Below are 20179 nucleotides of genomic sequence, written 5' to 3' on the forward strand. Positions count from 1 at the left end.
ATGCGATAAACCCCCCCCCTAAAAAAAAAAAATAAAAATATATATATATATATATATACACACACACACACACACACATACAATGCGATAAAAACCCAAAAAAGATACAGATATATATTTGTTTCCCTCAATTGGAAAAGAATCATTTCAATTAACTTAACTCTCCACACATGGTTTTGATGTTTTAAATGTACATTACCTAAATGCTGTTTGTTGTCATACCCTCCGCCCAGAGTGTACTACGCTGTCAGAAGCTATTAAGTGTGCATTAATTGTCTCTAATGTTAAACTTTCTTTTTAGCGGCGGTTCAATAAAAAGTACAATCACTGTTCTGAAAATCAACGTTACCTTTGTCAGGGCACTGAAATCAGCAAAGCCCCCACCGAACGATTCGCTCCCAAACACAGCAGCAAAAGGATCTACAATCATAAAGAGGACGCTGTGATTAATATCATTGATATGAGGTATCCTCCAAAGGATAGTGCTACCTGAAAAGTCCTACCAGGGTCAGAGTTGGCACTCAATGTGGTACCGCCTGGAGCAAAAGGGTCACTGGCTGCTGTGGTGTCCTAAGAACAGGAAATGATGAACTGAATTTGAACTGTTCTTAAAAATGTTGCAGTGTCCCCCTTTTGGAGATTAAACTATTTTCATCCCCCCCAGGGGTCATGATGCGGTCGCCCCGATTTGAAAACCACCGAATTAAATTAACATTCGTTAGTCTCTCAATGTCTAACACAGTGAGGACAGAACGTACTCACCAATGCCAGACCAACGTTGGGCGGAGATGTGCTAAATGGATCTTTCCCGGCGTACTGAGAACCAAATGGATCCGCCTCAGCAGTGGTGTTCATCTTGTGTGCAAACGGGTCCGACTCAGTGGTGTCGTTGCTCGTAGAGCTGAACGGATCCGGGGCTACTGCGTTTGGATTTGTGGCCTCGGCGGTGAAAGGGTCTGGTTTTGCTGCCGTCGCTGGGGTAGGATCATGGCACTTGGCCGGGAACAGGTCTGGGTCTGGCGCGTACGTAGTGGTAGCAAACGGGTCGGCAGAGCCGGAAAAAGGGTCGTCTGTGGAAAATTGGCTGCCGGAGGCTTGCGTGAAAAAATTGTCTGCAGCGAAGGGGTCTGACCCTTTGAAAGGATCTCCTCCAAATGGATCTGATGGGGCAAAAATATCGAGTTAGTTGGTCATGCATGTACAGAGAAACCTTCAAAGTCAAATGATCCAAACATTAGGATCAAAATGGTCAGGGGGAAAAATGCCTCCAACCCATAATAATGAGGAAAAAAAAAGAAGTAAATAAAGAAATAAAGCCATGACGAAGTGTCTGGCTCCTCTTTACAATTAATTACACTTCAATTTTAAAGATCGAAAATATAGACAAACTCATTTTACCAAGTAAATGATAGGGCTGGGAAATTAATCAAATGTTATTTTATTTGCATTAAATTTTGCACCATCAATGTATCTGGAGGACGAAATTCTGTACGCAAAGTGGAATTTAGTTTGTTTTATGTTTACATACAGAAGTTACCAACCAACTTTCAACTTTGGAAGTTCCAGTGCATTTGATGTTTGTGTTCTCAAACTCACCAGCAGCATTTGTTTTGCCAAACAGGTCATCCTTGAACGGATCATCTGCAAAACAAAAGTCGCATTTTCAAATCCTGCGGCGTCCGAAGACAAAAAATGACATAAGCCGCAGATTTGATGTTGCTCACTCTCTGTGAACGGGTCAGAGTGGAAGAAGTCCATCTCGGGCAAAGACGGCTGGCTGGTGGTGGGCAGCGCTGAGCGAGGCGGAAGAGGTTGTGCTGGTAATAAGGGCGGGGTGACTTCTGAGGAGGCTGCAGGTTGCTGTTTGGCCTCTGGCTCTGGTGATGCCACCTATTTAGTTCAACAGTGACTTTGTCTTACTCAAATTCACAAATCCTAATCAGAAATCTTATTTACACACTATTTACAGACACACACACACACACGTACAATAAACCTGAGTGCATTTATCACTCCACTTACATGTTTCCTTTTTTAGTTCATCAAATCATGCGCTAGTCATTCAGAAAATCTGAAAATAAAAAGCCCCACCCCCACCCCCCCAAAAAAAAAAAAAAAACTTACCTTATTCCCACTTTCCTTGTGATTCTACATGATTGAACATCGTTTTAAAAAATTTAAATGTCAGATTATTGCATCTCTTTTCATTTGCACTGTTAGGTATAAGCAAAGCAAATTTATTTGTATAGCGCATTTCATACACGAGTGTCAGATATAACTCAAATGTGCTTTACATGATGGAAAGCAATTGAAAAACATTTAAAACGGGATAAAAACAATAAAAATGACAATATTAAAAAAAAGAATTACAGACAAATATAAGAAATTTAGGAACTTTTATAAATCTTTTGCACATTCGTTAAACGCAAAACTAAAGATGGTTGTATAAAAGCAGCTGCTTACTTGTGTGATAAGCAGCATTTTACATCTGAAGAGATTATTTATTATTGATACATATATTTTTTCGCTATTAGTCAACTGACTAAAATAACCAGCGCCGAGTTGACTTTAGAAATAATATTTTTTGGTAGCTTTATTCAGCATCAACCTGCCATTTTCCTGTCTAGGGTCTTTTTCCATTTGAACACAACTTCAACAAAGTAATGGCGCCATCTGTTGATTGATATGGAGAAGGACCTCAACTGACGTAACTGAACTAGCGTACAATGCAATATCGTGTCCGTTCAAAGGGTTAGCTTGGTCAAATTCCACAGGACTACTGTCATATGAAACAAATACAGTTTATCATCACTCCTGTATGATGAGTCTTTACCTTCTGTGAGCTCGTTTTAGCCGACTCCGCTGCATCATCTTGGACTTCTGAGGAGACGTCAGACGAAGGGTTTTTGTTTTCCTGGAGATGTTAAAGAAGAAAGTGTGTTAAAGACACCTTCAGACTATTCAATGATCTTGTCGTGAAAAGGCGTCATTTCACACATTTACAGTTTTCTCCTGTGGCTTAGTGAGCGTTGGCAGATTTATGTACTTCTCGGAGGAGGCCAGACTCGTGTAGAGATCATCCAAAGCATCAGATTTCAGTTTTTCCTCTTCTGGTGTCTTGGGGCGTTCTTCCTCCTCCTTCTCGTCCCCTTTTTCTTCCTTCACTCCTTTCTCCGTTTGTTCCAAGAGTTCTTTCTGAGCGTTTGAGGCAGCGACTGGTTCCTCTTCCTTCAGCTCTTTAGGTTGGTCGTCCTGGGAGAGGTCCCTACGATGCAACTGCGGCGTGGGCCCTGCCGATCCATTGACCATGACAGGGGAGTCATCTTCCAAGGCTCTCTTCCAGCTCAGCTGGGCTTCCATTGACCTCTCTTCCACCTGGAGGTCATTCAGTTTGTGTTGAACCTGAACGCCAGAGCAGAGCTTTATAAGCACAATCGCAATAGAGTGAGAAAAGAGCTGAAAAAGGTTGTGACGTTTCCTCCCGACCTGGGCAACTTGTGTGAAGGAGTCCCGTACAGACTCCTGCAGAGGTGTGAGTTGCTCCTGTGCAGCTTGGACCTTCTCCTGCAGCTTCCTGCTCTCCTCCTGCAGAGCCAAAAGCTCCTCTCGAGCCTGGACGAGCTCCTCCTCGTACTGACATATCCTCTGCTCCTGCTCCTCATGCTCCAGCTGCAGCGATGTAATCTGGCAGACAGTACCGACGATCGGGTCGGGTTTCCCGTTAATATGTACGTTAGTTAGTGCAAGGTTTTCAAAATGTAAGGATGTTTGGAGGAAATATGGGAAGCAGGAAAGACGACGGGGAGCAAATATAACTATTTGACTATGATGATTTCATTGAATAAATGTACTAATTGATCATATCGCATCCTTCAATAATTTGGTTGTAATAATTTGGGTTAACCCTTTGAACCCCTACTTTCAAACCCACAGAAAATATAGCCACATCTCTATAAATCATAATTTTGTAAAATTAATTTCAGTCATTCAATTACAAAACTCAAATCATTATACTGATACACTAAATGTGAAAATACTTTTAGAGAGGGAAATTCCCATGTTATTAAAATTAATTTTTATTGTTCATGTAACGCGGCACAGTGAATCAGCTGGTAAAGCATTGGCCTCAAAGTTCTGAGGTCCCGGGTTCAATCCCAGACCCACGTGAGTTTGCATGTTCTCCCCGTGCCTGCGTGGGTTTTCTCCGGGCATTCCGGTTTCCTCCCACATCCCAAAAGCATGTAACATTAATTAGACACTCCATATTGCCTCTAGGTGTGATTGTGAGTGCGATTGCTGTTTGTCTCCATGTGCCCTGCGATTGGCTGGCAACCAGTTCAGGGCGTATGCCGCCTCCTGGCTGGGATAGGCTCCAGCACTCCTCGCGACCCTCGTGGGGATCAGCGGCAAAGAAAATGGATGAATGGATGGATGTTTATGTAATGCTTGTCTGGCAACTAGCTCAGAGTCTCCTCATTCTCTCGCTCAAGGATAGCCGGCATAGGTTCCAGTATGAAAGTGACACTTGTGAGCATAAGCAACATGGAAAATGGATGGTTGGAAGTTTATCATACTTACATTCCTTGTAATGGTTTTGGATTTACATTTGCAACAATCAATCTTCCCTGATATTTTAATTATTACTGTGATGTACCCCTAATTATGAAAAGATAAAGGCCGAATTAATGTTTAAAAAAAGTGTAATGCTATACCTCAAATTGCGCAAATTAAAAATGTGCTAAAAATATGAATGCCAATGAGTGTTGGGCTTGTGATAATGTTTTGTAATCTCCTCCCAAACCTACCAGCTGGCTCTCTTGGTTGGTCTGCTGGCGAATGTGGGACAGCTGCTCCTCCAGCGAGCCCTTCTGTTGGTCCAGCTCCTCCAAGGCCTCCTGAACCTTCTGCCGCTGAGTCTGGAGCTGCTGCAGCACCTCGCTCTCTCGCGCCACCTCACACTGCAAGTCCTGTGGAAAAACGTTGCATTTTCAGTTTCCATCGAAATATGCAAACCATAGAACTAAACATAAACATCTAACAAACTAAACATCATAGAACTAGGGAAACCTCTTCAAGTGACCATTAGAGCGAACATCACATCGTCAAATCTATTTAGGGGTGAGGGGGGTACTTATTACATTTATCTAGAACAGGGGCCCCCAGATTTTTTTACCCCAAGATCTGCTTTTCAAATAGCCAGCCTCTCGCGAGGTACCGACGACGGGGATGGGGGTGGATGATAATCCCAATGTTATGTTATATATATATATATTTAAAATACAGAATTAGCTTTTTGTGCACTAAATTGTCTGTGCTTTCATCCTAGATCAGGCTGTGCCAAGGGGACATTTTAAAATTACACACCATCTCACCCTGCACTTTCTACTTTGGCTTCAGACCAGACCTTTCCCACTCGGAAAAGAGAAAACCTCGTCCAGTTTAACCACTTTTTCTTCAATTATTCACATACTCCGACAGTCATTGCATCTTAAAACAACAGCATTTCTTTTTTAGCTTTCTCCATTAATATCGAAAGGAAACATAAGCAGCATGTCTAGCTTGTCTTTGTTCTACGTTGCCCAGACTGTGTTGCTAACTAAAGCAGCGGTGGTGGACGCTGTCATTATAAAACACATTGATAGGCTGCATGAGTATTGTAACATTTGTAATTATGAGTGTACGTATTTAAGAGCGTGTGGGTGTAAGGTAAACTAGGAAAGAGAGTGAGGCGGAGCAGAGGTCATTGTTAGAGAAAGTTCCGTGTGCTGCCTAAAAGAAACCAGTGGCTTCTTTTCATTTTTTACAGTACGTATGTGAATCGTGCCACTGGATGTAACAACTAGTCATCCCTCACTCATTGAATCACATTGCAAAATGCCACAAACTGAATAGCTGTACGTTATGGTTTCAATTTGCATTGGATTATTATTTTTTTTTGCGCACAACGCAGAATATCAGCGGTCCACAATTGCGCATGCGCGCAGTTTAGAGGGAACATTGACTTTTTTTTTTTTCCTCGACACATTTAGCACCGCTGATCTAGAACGCATCAAATGACTATCAAAAAGACAAAATTGTGATCACAAAGCAACCGATTAGTCATTCCTCTACTACGGTGACACAAACTCTGGCTTACAAAATGTAAAACTGTGTTTTCCATGAAACTTGACACTTGATGTGACTCATCTGTAGAGCGGAAGTGGCGACGGGGAGTTTCACTCATCTTCATGATCCAAATGTACAACTGGTGAAAATGTGCAGCTGTAGACATACACTACAGATGAATTCATATCGAGGAGAAACAAACGCTACAAATGTGAAATTGTTTTAAATTTACAAATAACTCAGGAGCCCAGAAAAACACGATTTGATAAGGCATGATTTTATGTCCTTTGGTGTGGCTATGCATAATGTGAAAAGACCTAATATTTTAAATCATCCTCATAAAATTCATTTATTTTCACTCTCAGTGAAAATGATACTAGTACAGAAAAATTTGAAACAATTGAAATGCAGCAAATGTCCCCTACCGTTGACACAACTGCTAAGTATCATGCATACGTTAGTTTGGTGAAGCAGAGAGGTTTGCCAAAGTCTGAGGCGCCATCTTCTGAGCTAAATGTGAATTTCAACTCAGGATCTGATTGCAAAAACCTCTCCAGGCCCAGCACATTACACAGTAGACACCTTGAGAACGAGCCCTGCTGCGACTAGTAACAAGTAACGCAGACTTAAAAAGGTTTTTACTTGCTTAAATTGCCGCAAAACAGCAACAAAGCATTTTTCAACTATTAGACAAGCTTATGGCTCGACTAAACAACTCAGCCTCAACTCATTTAACAAGCAGAAGTAAAAATTTTTCAATAATTCTTTATGGTCTTTACTGTGAAACTACACATAAAACAAAATATTACCCATAATTTCATCTTCGAAAATTACTGTTGCCGTGTTATGACTTTGGCTGCAACTAATGATTATATTAATTAATAAATGGGACAGAGTAAAAAAATACATTTTCATTCATTTATTCAAAAATAGGACACTGTTTCAAATTGGCAATGCAGAAAAAGCAGAAACATAAATTGATTACGATTCAGTTACTGGTTTGGTCTGTGACATAATTATAATTATTGACTGTAAATAAAGCCAAATAGATATAATTAGGAGAAGTTAAAGTCTTTGAACGCCCTTTCGTCCAATATCTGAATTGCTTATCCTCACTTGGGTGTGCTGGTGCCTACCCCATCTGATTTCAGGTGAGAGGAAGGGTACACTGAACTGGATGTCGGCTAATCACAGGATTTGAATGATTACTCAATGATCAAAAATTTGATCTGATAATCGATTAGTTGTTGAGTAATCACTGCACCAAACACATTTTTTTGCTAGACATGGTTTTGGCCCAAGCGCCACACAGCAAATAGAGACAGTGAGGTTGCCCAAAATAAATCTGCAAACTTCCGAAATGCGAATATGTGGGTCTTCACCATTTGTCTGAATTAACTGGAATGTTTCTAGACATGAGAATTTCAGTCAACACTGCCAATTTTCCAATCCGAATTTAGCTTCACCACATATAAGTCATGCTCTGAAAGTTACGTGGGTGTGTGAAGGTATCAAGCCGATAATGACTGTATCGAAATAGAAACAGTGCAGTATAAAAGCCAAACAAGCTACATCATCAATACAAGAGTCCCCTGAGAAGGCTGCCCGTCCTTGGCTGAAATAATCGTCTGGCCCTTTAAACTACTATTTCCCAATATAGTCCTCATTTATCAGGTTCAGAACATTTTCACACACCCACACAAGGACACAACCCTCTTGGATGCCATTGTTGTTCACAAAACATCTCAGGTAGTGTGTGTGTGTCATGACAGTTTTTTGATTTCAACAAAAGTTGCAAACTAAATTCAGTACACTGTCCTGCCTAGAATGTTATAATGAAAAGGCCCACGGCAGAAACAAGTATTGCGTGTTCCAACAATTGATTAATATATTAAAAAAAAAATGAACATTTGACCAGTAAATTGAGCTTACCTGGACCTCGCTGCTCCGCTCGCTGATGGCCTCCTCCTTCTCCTTGATCTCTTCTTCCACCGTGGTTTTCTCCCTGGGGTTCCAGCACAACATGCGAGAACATTTAGCCATCGAGGACAAAGAGGTTACATATCGCAGAGCACCAGGCCACAGCCAGCCCTCCCTTGAAAACCCGTCAGCTCCATCCTGAGCTGCAACCCCGTGCTCTTGAACAACCATGACCCTCAAAATCAAATCGAAACGTGAATAAGGCAGAGACTGCGACGCCTGAGCTTGTGCTCGATCTCTCAAGTATGTGGGAGATGAGAGGTGAAAAGCAGATGGCTGGTGTGAGGGAGGAGGAGAGGGAGGACCAACCTACATTCTTCTCATGTTGCCTGAACACCTCCAACAGTGTATTTTATTTTTATGATTTATGGAAAAAGGCACACATTACATATACCACAAATCTCCCACATGCTGTAGAGTGCACTATGCTATGAAAAAAAGGGAACTTAACCTCAATTCTATAAACAGTGGCACCTCTACTTGAGAAATTAATCCATTCTGGAAGTCATTTTGTAACCTGAATTTTTTGAAAGTAGAAGGGCATTTTACATGTAAATAGTGTATTATATTGTCAGTTAAGTGGATCAAATCAAGGTAAACACCGCACTCTGGTGGCCAAAAAAGAATATGCAATCAATGAAATTTTATGGAGTACAGTATTGTAGGAGGTGGCATATTAGTATCTTTTAACATTTCAAGACAGGGCTCAACATAAACAATTGCCCGGCTTGCCCGAAAAGCATCTTCGGGAAACTAAATGTACGGCACGATTGCCCGACTGGGCGAGTGGGAATTTTTACAGAAATATCGTAATTTCGCATTTATTAAAAAAATTATTGTGTCCGAGTCGATAGTTTTGATAATTCACTTTAGTCATTTTATTTGTTAGTCATTTGTTATTGTACCAAACGTTTACCATATTTTTTATTTTAGTTATTTTTTGTCACATGGATACAATAAACAATAACAAAAAACCTATAATATATTTTATATGATGTAGGGATTATCAACAGTTGCTATAAAAGTGTGTAATATTAGTTGAAACCTATGGCAAATGGACTTTCGGATGGGGAAAGTGAGATTTAGATTTACTTGCCCAATAGGCCAAGAAGCTGCAAAAGTTAATGTTGATCCCTGCAAGATGCTGTTTAGTGAACAACTTGGCACTGCAATGTCTCAAAAACAGAACCCACATCACGTATACTATCACCATCAAATCTTACCTTTGCAGTTCAACAATTTCATTACTAAGAGAGTCCAACTCCTTGATGGCAGAGAAGTCAGCTGCCAGGTTGGCCATATTATTCTGGAGCAGAGGAAGCAGAAAGATTTGTTAAGTGCAGGCAAAAAGCCAACAAGAATATAAACATTTACATAGCAAGTCACATAACTGCACAAACAAATAAACGACAGCTACACTGGTGAGCTTACTCGTGTAGAAAAGTTGCTCAAGACAAACATGAATGAATAATATATATATATATATATATATATATATACATATATACATACACACATATATATATGCAATGGTTCTGTAATGGACATCAAACCACATGTGGGGCTAAAAATATATGACAAAATATAAAGAGCAACCTTAACACTACATCTAAATGTACACTGATCTTACAGAACAGCATGAAGAAGGAATGATGGCAAAGTGAGTTGCTTCATAAAAAGGAATGAAATGGACAGCGCAAACTCACTCTGTCCCATCCGTGTGAGAAAGGGGGAGAGAGCAAAAATATGAAGTGCAGAAAGAGAGATTAAAAAAAATGTTGCTATGAAAGCAAAGGAAGGACAGGCAAAAAAAAACAAGTAAAAGCAAAGCAGGAGAAATACTTAAAGAAAAATCCCCAACTACTAGACTCATCAATAACACATTTTATAAACCTGCAAGATATAATTTTTTTTTTCACTATTAAACCTCAGTCTCAACAGAAGAATTAATCCTTAGTTTCCATAACAAACCCCATTGACCACTCCGGCCTGCAGATAGCAAGCTAACGATTTCGACACCCTGAAAATGGATCTTTGCCGGTTGCCTCAATTTACAGAACAGCTCTGTGATGTTTGTAAGCCCCCCAAAAATTAAAAAAAAAAAAAAAAAAGAGCGAAGGATTGAGTTTTTAAAGAGACGTGGATGACAAGATGAAAACCGACACCACCAGTTGACTCTGCAGTGTGGATTTTATGATACGGTGGCTCTGACTCTTTAGGTCAGGGGTGCCCAGACTTGTTTTACCCCAAGATCAACTTTTCAAGCAGCCGGCCTCTAGCGATCAAGATTTTATTGAAGATAATATTCCCGCCTTATTTTTAAAAAATCCGAACAACGAGTCAGCTATGGGTCTTTTACCATCTCTCCGTCTTGGAAGGACTTCTCGTTATTAACGATGATGTGACGAACCCGCAAACTTCGGTGGCGGCTTTTGCTGTCGAACTAGATTGTGCGAAAAGCGACAGCTGTGCGGCCAATTGGGATTTTTGTTCGTTCAGTTTCCACATTCTCATCTTGCTTTTCGGCAGAATGTCGGTGTCGTATTTTCCATGAACAGTTTGAAAATGCCGCTACATATTTCACTCCACTGGCAGATGAGGCAAACACACTTCGAAAATGACGTCATGAAAAAAAAGTCCGCCTCACGTTCCGAATTAAAGTGATACGTTTTTGTGTTCTTTACTCCAGCATCCATACTCATGTTTGATAAGATTCCTTAAGCGAGGGCTTAAACTAGGGGGAACTAGCCGATTAGCTGTACTGTTGTTGTTTGCACATGCGCGGTGAGGTAAAGGTCAGAAAAATAGGGCTGATGTCTTTTTTTTTTCCCCCTCACGCCACGCCGTCACGATCGACCAAAACTGCCTCGCGATCGATGGATTGAGCACCCCTGCTTTAGGTAGAGCAGGTCGTCCAGTGACCAATTGAATCCTGCCACAGAGTGTACACGTGTATAAGTGCCCTTTAGGCAAGACACTGAACTCTAATTTTCTCCCAGTGAGCCTGGCAGAACCTTTCAGGGCCGCAATCACCCATTCGTGTATGAATGTGTGTGTGTGCGAATTGGTGAATGTGAGGCTCTGTAAAGTGCTTTGGGTCACTGTGATTGTGTAGATAAAGTGCTATCTAAGTGCAATCCATTTACCAGAGACTGGCTTTGTGGGTAACTTGATACGAATGCATTTAAAAAAAAAAAAAAAAAAGCAATGGAGTGACTTTTTGAAGACGCATGGGGGTATGGCTTGTCTTGCTGAAAGCAGCAGGGATGTACCCGAAAAAGAAAATGCTTGGATGCAAGCACATGTTTCAAAACCTGGATGTATCCTTCCGGTTTAATGGTGCCTTCACAAATGTGCAAGTTATTCATGCCGTGACCTTGCGTACCCTCATAAATGCTGACTTTTTAACTTTGTGCGCTGATAATCAGGACGGTCTCTTTGGCCCAGAGGATATGGTGTCCATGATTCCAAAATAGAATTCGAAATGTGGTCTCATCAGACCTCAGGACACCTTTCCACTTTCCGTCAGCTCATCTGAGATGAGCCTGGGCCCAGAACTGTATTACCTGAATAATTTTCTGAAGTGTTCTTGAGCCCACTTGGCATCATCCTTCACAGAATGATGCCAGCTTTTTAATGCGGTGCCGGCTGAGGGATCGAAGGTCACGAGCATTCAATATTGCTTACGTGCAGATTTCTCCAGATTCTCTGAGTCTTTTAAAGATATTATTGACCGTAGATGATTAAATCCCTGAATTTCCTTGCAATTGAACATTGAGAAATGTTGGACTTAAAACTTTTTGACTATTTGCTCACACAGTTTTTCACAAGGTGGTGACCACAATCACATCCTTGCCGTTTGTGATTCTCCTTGTATTACTCATCATGACACTCAGCAGTTTCTAATTAACCTGTTCACATGCAGAATGCTGGAAAAAAAAAAACATTTTTTTTAAACATTCTTCAACTTTCCCGCTCTTTCCCCAGTCCAGGCTTTCTGAGATTGGGCAAGCATCAAAGTAAAAAGGATTGAAAAAAAAAAAAAAAAAAAAAAAAAAAAAAACACGAGTTGGAGCATTACTTTTTTTCTATGTAGCGTATGCAATTGAATATTGTTTTAAATTTATTTGCAAAACATTGTCAAATCACTTTTTGTTTACGTTATAGGCAAAGTCCAAACTTTTCTATATATTTTTCAATTATTCGGCAAACTACACAGAAATGGGCTGCAAGCCATTATTTTGAGACCTTGAGAAAATCTGCTACGTCTTACCTGTTTGACATTTTGTCTGTCAGACGGAGGGATCATTTCTGGTGTGAGGGTCTGCGGTGGGTCCAAACCCCTGGTCAACTTCTGATTGATCAGATGTAGCGCCAGGGCAAACTGCTCTCGGGTCAGTTTTCCAATGTCGCCGATGTCACAAAGCTCCCTGAGGGAACGACGGCGTGTTACAACAGACTAGCAATCGACGCCGCCTCAGGCCACGACGTATCACAATAACGTTTGCCAATTACGACAGGAGCCAAATAGAGCAGACAGACACAGCAGGATGGAAACTAATTAGGGAAAATCTATAAGTGCTGTACTTTTCCAGATTTCAACACATGACTGTCTCTTTTCCATCCGTAGACCTTTTGTTTACAATGAAAATCGGCTGTGTTCTATAATGTAGCCCACCGGGCATGTACACAAGCCAAAGTCCTGTCATCCATTCATCCATCCATTTTCTTAGCCCCTTATCCTTATAAGGGTTGCGGGGAGTGCTGGAGCCTATGCGAGCTGTCACCGGGCAGGAGGCGGGGTACACCCTGTACTGGTTGCCAGCCAAACACAGGGCACATCGAGACAAATAGCCGCACTCACAATCACCAATTTAGAGTGTCCAATTCATGTTGCATGTTTTTGCAATATGGGAGGAAACCGGAGTGCCCGGAGAAAACCCACCCAGGCACGGGAAGTACATGCAAACTCCACACAGGCGGGTCCGGGATCGAACCAGAGACCTCAGAACTGTGAGGCCAACGCTTTCCAGCTGATCCACCATGCCACCCACGTCCTGTCATATTTGTTGCAATAATTTTACAGTTTTTTTTTCCCCCATGCTGATTTAAGATTCATTCAGCCATCTATACATTTCCTGTACCAGATATCACCACTAAGGTCGCAGGGGTGTTGAAGCCTATCCCACCTAACTCTGGCCGAGAGGCGGGGTAGACCTTGAACTGGTCACCAGCCAATTCCAGTCATTAATTTTTTTTTTAGTCATCTACTGCATTAAATTTATTAACGGACTGTAAATCCACAAAAAAAATATAAATGCAACTTATTTTTGCTTTCATTTTTCATGAGCTGAACTCAAGGATGGAAGATATTTACTATGTACACAAAAGCCTTACTGCTATCAAATATTGCTCACAAATAATCCATCCACACCGGTGTGGCTGAGGTTGCTCATAATAAAAGGCTCCTCTAAAATGTTTAATTATACCATGTTAGGGATGGGCAGGTGGGTTATTTTACACTACATGGGTGTTTTTAATAATCATTGACCGAGGTAAAATTCCATTACAGATCCGACGGGCAGATGTCCCACTTCCCCATGAACACAAATGTTTGCCAACCGCTGGTCTGCATACACTAAAGGTTTCTGTTACAATACTTTTTTGGGGGGAGTGGATGCAACTAATGTATACAATTTTCAGGGGTAATAAAACTGAGACCAGGTGAAGACTCAGATTCAAAACAAAAAAAGTTGTTTATCCCTTACCAGATGCGTGCGAGCGTGGCAGATGGCAGGCCCGTTTTAAGAAAGATATCTCTGACTTCGGGTCCAGACACCAGCCCGTCCATGTCTCCGTCTGTCTTGTTGAAAAGTTCGTCATACTTGGCTTTGTCCGACGGCGACACCACCCACTGAGCAGATGCCAAACGTTGCATTTAGGAAAACATCAACTCAAAACCATACAAGTCAGACTGAAACTATTTAATGCATACAGAAATTCTGACATCATTTACCTTTATATTCCCTTTGGTCTTGTTCTTTTGAAAAACACACTGAGCTATCCAGTTTGAAATCATTTTTAAAGTGCTTGTAACAAACTAAAGCTGTAATGGCCAGGATGCACTGGTAAGGGTACTCACAGGGGTAGCTGATGGCATCGGGGAGGGTTTAGGGGGGAGGGGCATGGTCTTAGAGCCAGCATGGGAGGCACGACTATCTTTGACAGAGGGGGGCGAGGGTAACAGGGGCATCACGGGAGGCACCGAGGGTTTTTTCCTCTTGGAGGGTGGAACCAGGGGAGGCGGGAGAGACACGGGAACTGTTTCTCCTTCCAGGGCTCTGTACACCAGATACATGGCCTGGAAGGGCAGTTTAGGAATTAAATACATCAAAAAATAGCGCAAATTATTGGTCACACATTTTCAAGTCATCACACATGCATTTAAATAATAAACGAGAGTGATCAGAAAATTAGCACACAGAAGAATCATTTAGAGCACAGGTGTCAAACTCAAGGCCCGGGGGACAGATCCGGCCCGCCACATGTCTTCATGTGGCCCGCCATTTTTGCAAGAATTATCAGTGTCAAAATCCGTGATTCTTGCAAAAATATGTCCCAACAAATTGTCATATATCATAAATGATAATGTTGAGATATATAAAATTTTTTGTGTTAGCAAACAATGAATAAAGGTTGGAAAAACCCATCATGCTTGATTTCTGATTCCAAAACTAGATCATCAATTTCATGTGTAAATATGATGAGGCGATTCTGGATCTCTATGGTTTCACCATCACGGCCCTTTGAGGAAAATCTTAACTACAATGTGGCCCGCGACAAGAGTTTGACACCTCTGATTTATAGTATAAATTTGTTATGCAGTGTCCCCTCCCCCCTCTGGCCACTAGATTACATACACAAGAGTTGTATAAAAAGTCTGCTCCTACAAAAGTAAAACGTGAATAGGCATTTGTGTTATAATAACGGCTCCTACCATATAGCTTATTAATATTACACCACATGGCACAGTTTTAATTTGCAATATTACATGTTCGGAGTTAGTGTAGCATGACACTGACATATCGAGTTTTGTGTGTGACCGCTTTACAATATGCTCAATACAGCAAGGTCATTTTTACTGTCAATGTCTGAGAGTTCTGTGTGGCATAGTTTGATACTATGGCAATCTACAACCACAATAATAACCATTGTTAAATCAATAAACCTTTGACAGCTTTATTGTCTTTGGAAATTTTGACACCACCACCTGTATTGCATCTCTAATAGTATATTAACCAGATCCAGGGTAGTGTTAATCTAAGCCAAGTAAATTCTTACCACAGAGAATTCCTCTTTGTCCAACATGCCGTCTCTGTCGATGTCACTAAGCTCCCACACCTTCAACACACATAAATTGTATTTTCAAAAGGTCAGCTTTCATTAAAAACTTGTCGAGAGTGCATTATGCAAACTCTGACATCTATTTTTCACTTCCTCAAAAACCTCATGTTTTACCAAATAAGAGCACATTTTTTGTGCTTGCTCTGTGTTGGTTCAGTTGCTGACGTTTTGACTCATCAAAATCACTAAATTGTAAACTGCTCGATTTTCAAACGCACATTTTCTCCGTTTTGTCACTTGATTTACAATAGAGTAAATGAAACCAGTGCGGCAAGTAGCTCATACCCGGCCCAAAATGTCAACTGGCAGTTTGGAGTTGAGCAGGACAGGCTTGACTTTGTCGCCTGTGAGCATCCCCCCGACTGGACCAAGGCTGTCAAAGATGGAGTCAAACTTCAACTTCTCTTCAGGCTGAGAAGACAACAAAATGTTAATTTAAAAAACAGAAATATTGGATGTTCTGGATGCTAATATATGGGTTACAGTATATGTGCAAAGGGTGTCCAGACCTAACATTTTTTTTTTTTTTTTTTTTTTAGATCTATTGCAGCCCTGAGCTTTGGCCGATAGCAATATTGCCCAATCCAATATCAGCTATATTATCATACATACATTACAGGGCTCGTTATTAACTTTTACATGAATCGAACTTTTTCAGTTGGTCCCAAAAGCACAAAATCTGGTCGCTCCATTTTTGAGGAGATATAGCATGAACATGGCATAGAATAGTTTTGTATGAAAATCGACGGTGAGAAGAGATGTAATATTTGCAAAGTATGTAACTGTGAACAAGAACTATCTGCGACAGGCACTGCTGGCAGGCAAGTCAATTTATAACAAAACGAAAAAAATCCTTATATTTGACTAATAATTGATCATTTGTTTCCACTTGTGGGGTCAGCAGCCAGCTCTTAGTGAGGGTCTTCTAACCCCCTTCACCTGGGAAAACTACTTACCATAATTTCCAGCCTACAGAAAGCACCTGATTATAAGCCTCACCCAGTACATTTGTAAAGGAAATACCATTTGGTACATACATACGCCGCAGCTGTCTAAAAGCTGCAAACATTGAAACACGATATTGACAAAGAAAGACGGTACACTGAAAGACTTTTCAAAATTGTAATACCTTAGCTTTGCCTAAAATAGCAACAACACGGTAGCAGTTACAGGGCTGGATAAAAAAGAAAAAAAGAAAAAAAAAAAACATACCGGTTTAAAAAAAAAAAAAAAAAAAAAAAAAACAGCCACGGCAGCGACACAGTAGCAACACGGTAGCACAGCACTAACTGGGCCGGTTAAAAAACAAAAAACGAAATCAATGACACGCGGCAGTAACACAGCAGCAACAAGCTAGTGCGGCACTAGCGTTAGCGCCGCGCTAGCATTAGCACCGCACTAGCCGGTAAAAATCATTGAGACACAGGAGTAACACAGCGGCAACATGGTAGCACAGCGCTAACGCTAGCGAAGCGCATTGCTGACAGGGCCAGTTAAAACAAAACATACTGGTAAAAGTCACTTCCTTGGCACATATATTCCACTCACTCTCACCTTTTCTGCTCGAGTGCCCCTTGACGGCCGTGAGAAAAAAAAAAATGCACAAATTGGCCGCATCATCGCAAAAACCACAGGGTTGAAACCGTGTGAAAAAAGTTGCGATTTATAGGCCGGAAATTACGGTAGATGAGCACTACCACAGCCATATGATTGACATAAATTTAAACAATACACCACCACCGTATAAAAGCACTGTTTATTACTATTCACACTATTTTGCTAATTATTTACTAGCAAAACAAACCACTCTCTCTCTCTCTCCGTGTGTGTGTGTGTGTGACAAATGGCATAACCAAAAGAGAGATTTGTTTTTATATAGCGAGCGGATGGTACTTTGTGTTGTGGGTGCTGAAGCCCACATCGATTTATCATCTGTGAACAACAGTGACAGGCTCAAAATCGGTATAAATTGTTTCTAAAAATCAAACATAAAGGCTTCACCTTGACAACCCAGGGGAGCTCGGTGGTCAATCCCCCTGCCAACAACGGGCTGCTAGCATCCTGCTGCGAACAGATAAAACCTGTTTCAACTTTTCAAGTAGTATAATGAATGACAATGATTTCAAATTAAATGTAACAGCATCTAACAGATCATATGGACATTATTTTTGGACTGATTAAAAGAAAGTGACTTACAAATTTGGGGGGCGGAACCGCCACATTAAGGCTCTTGAGTGCCACCTCGAGGCCATTCTGAGCACAAGCCACCAAGCGCAGTGCAATAAAAAATTGCTGTGAAGGTAACAATAACATCCAGTCAATACTTTTGAGAAAAAAAAAAAAAAACATACAGTATGACTCCCCTCCAACGAACTTTTATACCTGTTTGTTGAGAGAACCCTTCCTTTCAGAGTCAGAAATATCCCAGATCTGTGGAGGACATTTATCGACCGTCAACGCAACACGTTAGGGAGACAGCATCGTTTTTCGTGCTGGTTTCAAACTTTACTTACCTTGCCCAGAACCAGGTCAGCCAGGCCCGACCGCTTCAGGAACGAAGCTGCGTCAGCCGCTGCCACCCTCCCGCTGGCTCTGGGATCAACCTGCAGGCACACAACCCCGAGGTCTCATCAATTACAGACATGCCATCATGATCAAAGCATATTCTGCATCTGCCTTAGCAAACTGGTCATAAAAAGCAGTATTTTTAACTAAAGGCAGTTGTGAAAATAACTGGTAATAAATTGGTGAATAAGGGGACATGAGGTATTTAAATGAATACTGGCAACAAAACCAAAAGGTACTGTATATTTGCAGTAGTGGAACAAAATCCGGTAGCAGCCTTTCATGGTGGTCACAGCTGACCCGTTATGGGCAGAGCGCTCCATTATTAATTCATAGTCTAACTTCCTGAACAGGAAGCCATAACAGGACAGGTCACTGCATCATGATTGAAGTAAAACACCCTACTGTACCTCGACTACATGCTCTCACCAGCCACGACATTAGGTACATGTGCACAATCTCATGAGTTCAGAATGAGAGCTGTGAAAAAATAATTTCCGGCCTACAAGCCGCAACTTCTTTCCACACGCTTTCAACCCTGCGGTTTATGTGGCGATGCGGCTAATTTGTGCATTTTATCTAACGGCCGTAAGGGGGCACTCGAGCGGAAATGGTATGAGTGAGAGCGGTGGAATATATGTGCCGAGGAAGTGACTTTTACCGGTTTGACTCTGTTAGCTCTGCGCTAATGTGTTACTGCCATATCTCAGTGATTTTTACCGGTATGTTTTTTTTTTAAACCGGCCCTGTTAGCACGGCGCTAGCGTTAGCGTTAAACTCTCGGTGTACCATCTTTCTTTGTAAATATCTCGTGTTTCAATGTGGGCGGCTTTTACACAGCTGTGGCGTATGTATGTACCAAATCGTATTTCCTTTACAAATGTGATGGGAGAGGCTTATAACCAGGTGCGCTCTGTAGGCCGGAAATTACAGTAATTATTGCAGTTTTACTGGTGATACAGGTCTTATTGCTCTGATTATATTATGCAGGTAAGTGTCCACTAGGTTTATAACATCTGATAATCACAGTACAGTACAATTGGATTTTATTTTTAAACTGTATTGTGATCATGCTTGAGCATACCTGTCGATAGTATTTGTCGTAAATCGGATTTCCACTGGAGAGCTGTTGAAGAAGAACAAGGCATTAAAAATATACACAAAGGACACACGCATCCATTTTAAAATTCATTTACAAAAGTACACACAGGCTAACTTTAAATATTCCTATAAAACGACCAAATACAGGGTAACAACAATCAGTTTATAAAGACTGCACATTTACTTGTTGGGTAGTAATCAAGTACTCACCTATCTAATTTTATCTAAAATGTAGGCTTTACACAACCAGGATTTTTGGGACCGATCACCATCAGCAAGTAAAAAAAAAGATGAACAATATAATCGCAAGATGGAGCAATATTCTAATTAAATTACTTCACACACACACACCAAAACTTTAGCGCATGGTCCGAAAAAACGCCTGCACGTTAACGTAAAACCATTAGTGCTAGCACTACCTTGCTAGGTAAATAAAGTTCTGTTGCCTGCTTATAAGCTTTATCATATTAAAAATATACACCTCTATCAAGCCTCTCTCTCTGTCTTTCTCTCTCACACACACACACACCAAAACTTTAGCGCATGGTCCGAAAAAACGCCTGCACGTTAACGTAAAACCATTAGTGCTAGCACTACCTGGCTAGGTAAATAAAGTTCTGTTGCCTGCTTATAAGCTTTATCATATTAAAAATATACACCTCTATCAAGCCTCTCTCTCTGTCTTTCTCTCTCACACACACACAATTACAAAGCGTTGGTCTCATCGTTCTGAGGTCCTGGGTTCGATACCGGCCCCGCCTGTGTGTAGTTTGCATGTTCTCCCCGTGCCTGCATGGGTTTCTTCCGGGCACTCCGGTTTCCTCCCATATCCCAAAAACATGAAAAAAAAAATTTAAATTAAAAAAAAAAAAAAAATCGAACACTCTAGATTGCCCCTAGCTGTGATTATAAGTGTGGCTGTTTGTCTCTATGTGCCCTGCGATTGGCTGGCAACCAGTTCAGGGTGTACCCTGCCTCCTGCCCGTTGACAGCTGGGATAGGCGCCGGCACTCCCCGCCATCCT

At 41.2% G+C, this 20179-nt stretch overlaps 1 protein-coding gene across 4 annotated transcripts in view; it reads right to left on the reverse strand.

Moving 5' to 3' along the window:
• Window positions 1–20179, reverse strand: part of eps15 (epidermal growth factor receptor pathway substrate 15) — a 35007-nt gene that overhangs the window by 9271 nt on the left and 5557 nt on the right. For 2 of the 4 annotated variants that reach the window (XM_061824259.1, XM_061824258.1), the window contains exons 2-22: window positions 19139–19180; window positions 18003–18092; window positions 17872–17919; window positions 17686–17781; window positions 17491–17553; window positions 15775–15900; window positions 15427–15486; window positions 14228–14446; window positions 13854–13999; window positions 12359–12515; window positions 9309–9391; window positions 8038–8110; window positions 4806–4967; window positions 3487–3684; window positions 2998–3402; window positions 2834–2914; window positions 1725–1890; window positions 1597–1641; window positions 763–1160; window positions 504–570; window positions 350–420 (exon numbers count right to left, since the gene is read on the reverse strand). In XM_061824259.1, coding sequence (XP_061680243.1) covers window positions 350–420; window positions 504–570; window positions 763–1160; window positions 1597–1641; window positions 1725–1890; window positions 2834–2914; window positions 2998–3402; window positions 3487–3684; window positions 4806–4967; window positions 8038–8110; window positions 9309–9391; window positions 12359–12515; window positions 13854–13999; window positions 14228–14446; window positions 15427–15486; window positions 15775–15900; window positions 17491–17553; window positions 17686–17781; window positions 17872–17919; window positions 18003–18092; window positions 19139–19180 — 2796 coding nt within the window. The remainder of the gene's footprint in view (window positions 1–349; window positions 421–503; window positions 571–762; window positions 1161–1596; window positions 1642–1724; window positions 1891–2833; window positions 2915–2997; window positions 3403–3486; window positions 3685–4805; window positions 4968–8037; window positions 8111–9308; window positions 9392–12358; window positions 12516–13853; window positions 14000–14227; window positions 14447–15426; window positions 15487–15774; window positions 15901–17490; window positions 17554–17685; window positions 17782–17871; window positions 17920–18002; window positions 18093–19138; window positions 19181–20179) is intronic. The other 2 variants (XM_061824260.1, XM_061824257.1) reach the window with 2 other exon arrangements.

The sequence above is a fragment of the Syngnathoides biaculeatus genome, chromosome 7 (genome assembly GCF_019802595.1).
Source record: "Syngnathoides biaculeatus isolate LvHL_M chromosome 7, ASM1980259v1, whole genome shotgun sequence".
Taxonomy (NCBI): domain Eukaryota; kingdom Metazoa; phylum Chordata; class Actinopteri; order Syngnathiformes; family Syngnathidae; genus Syngnathoides; species Syngnathoides biaculeatus.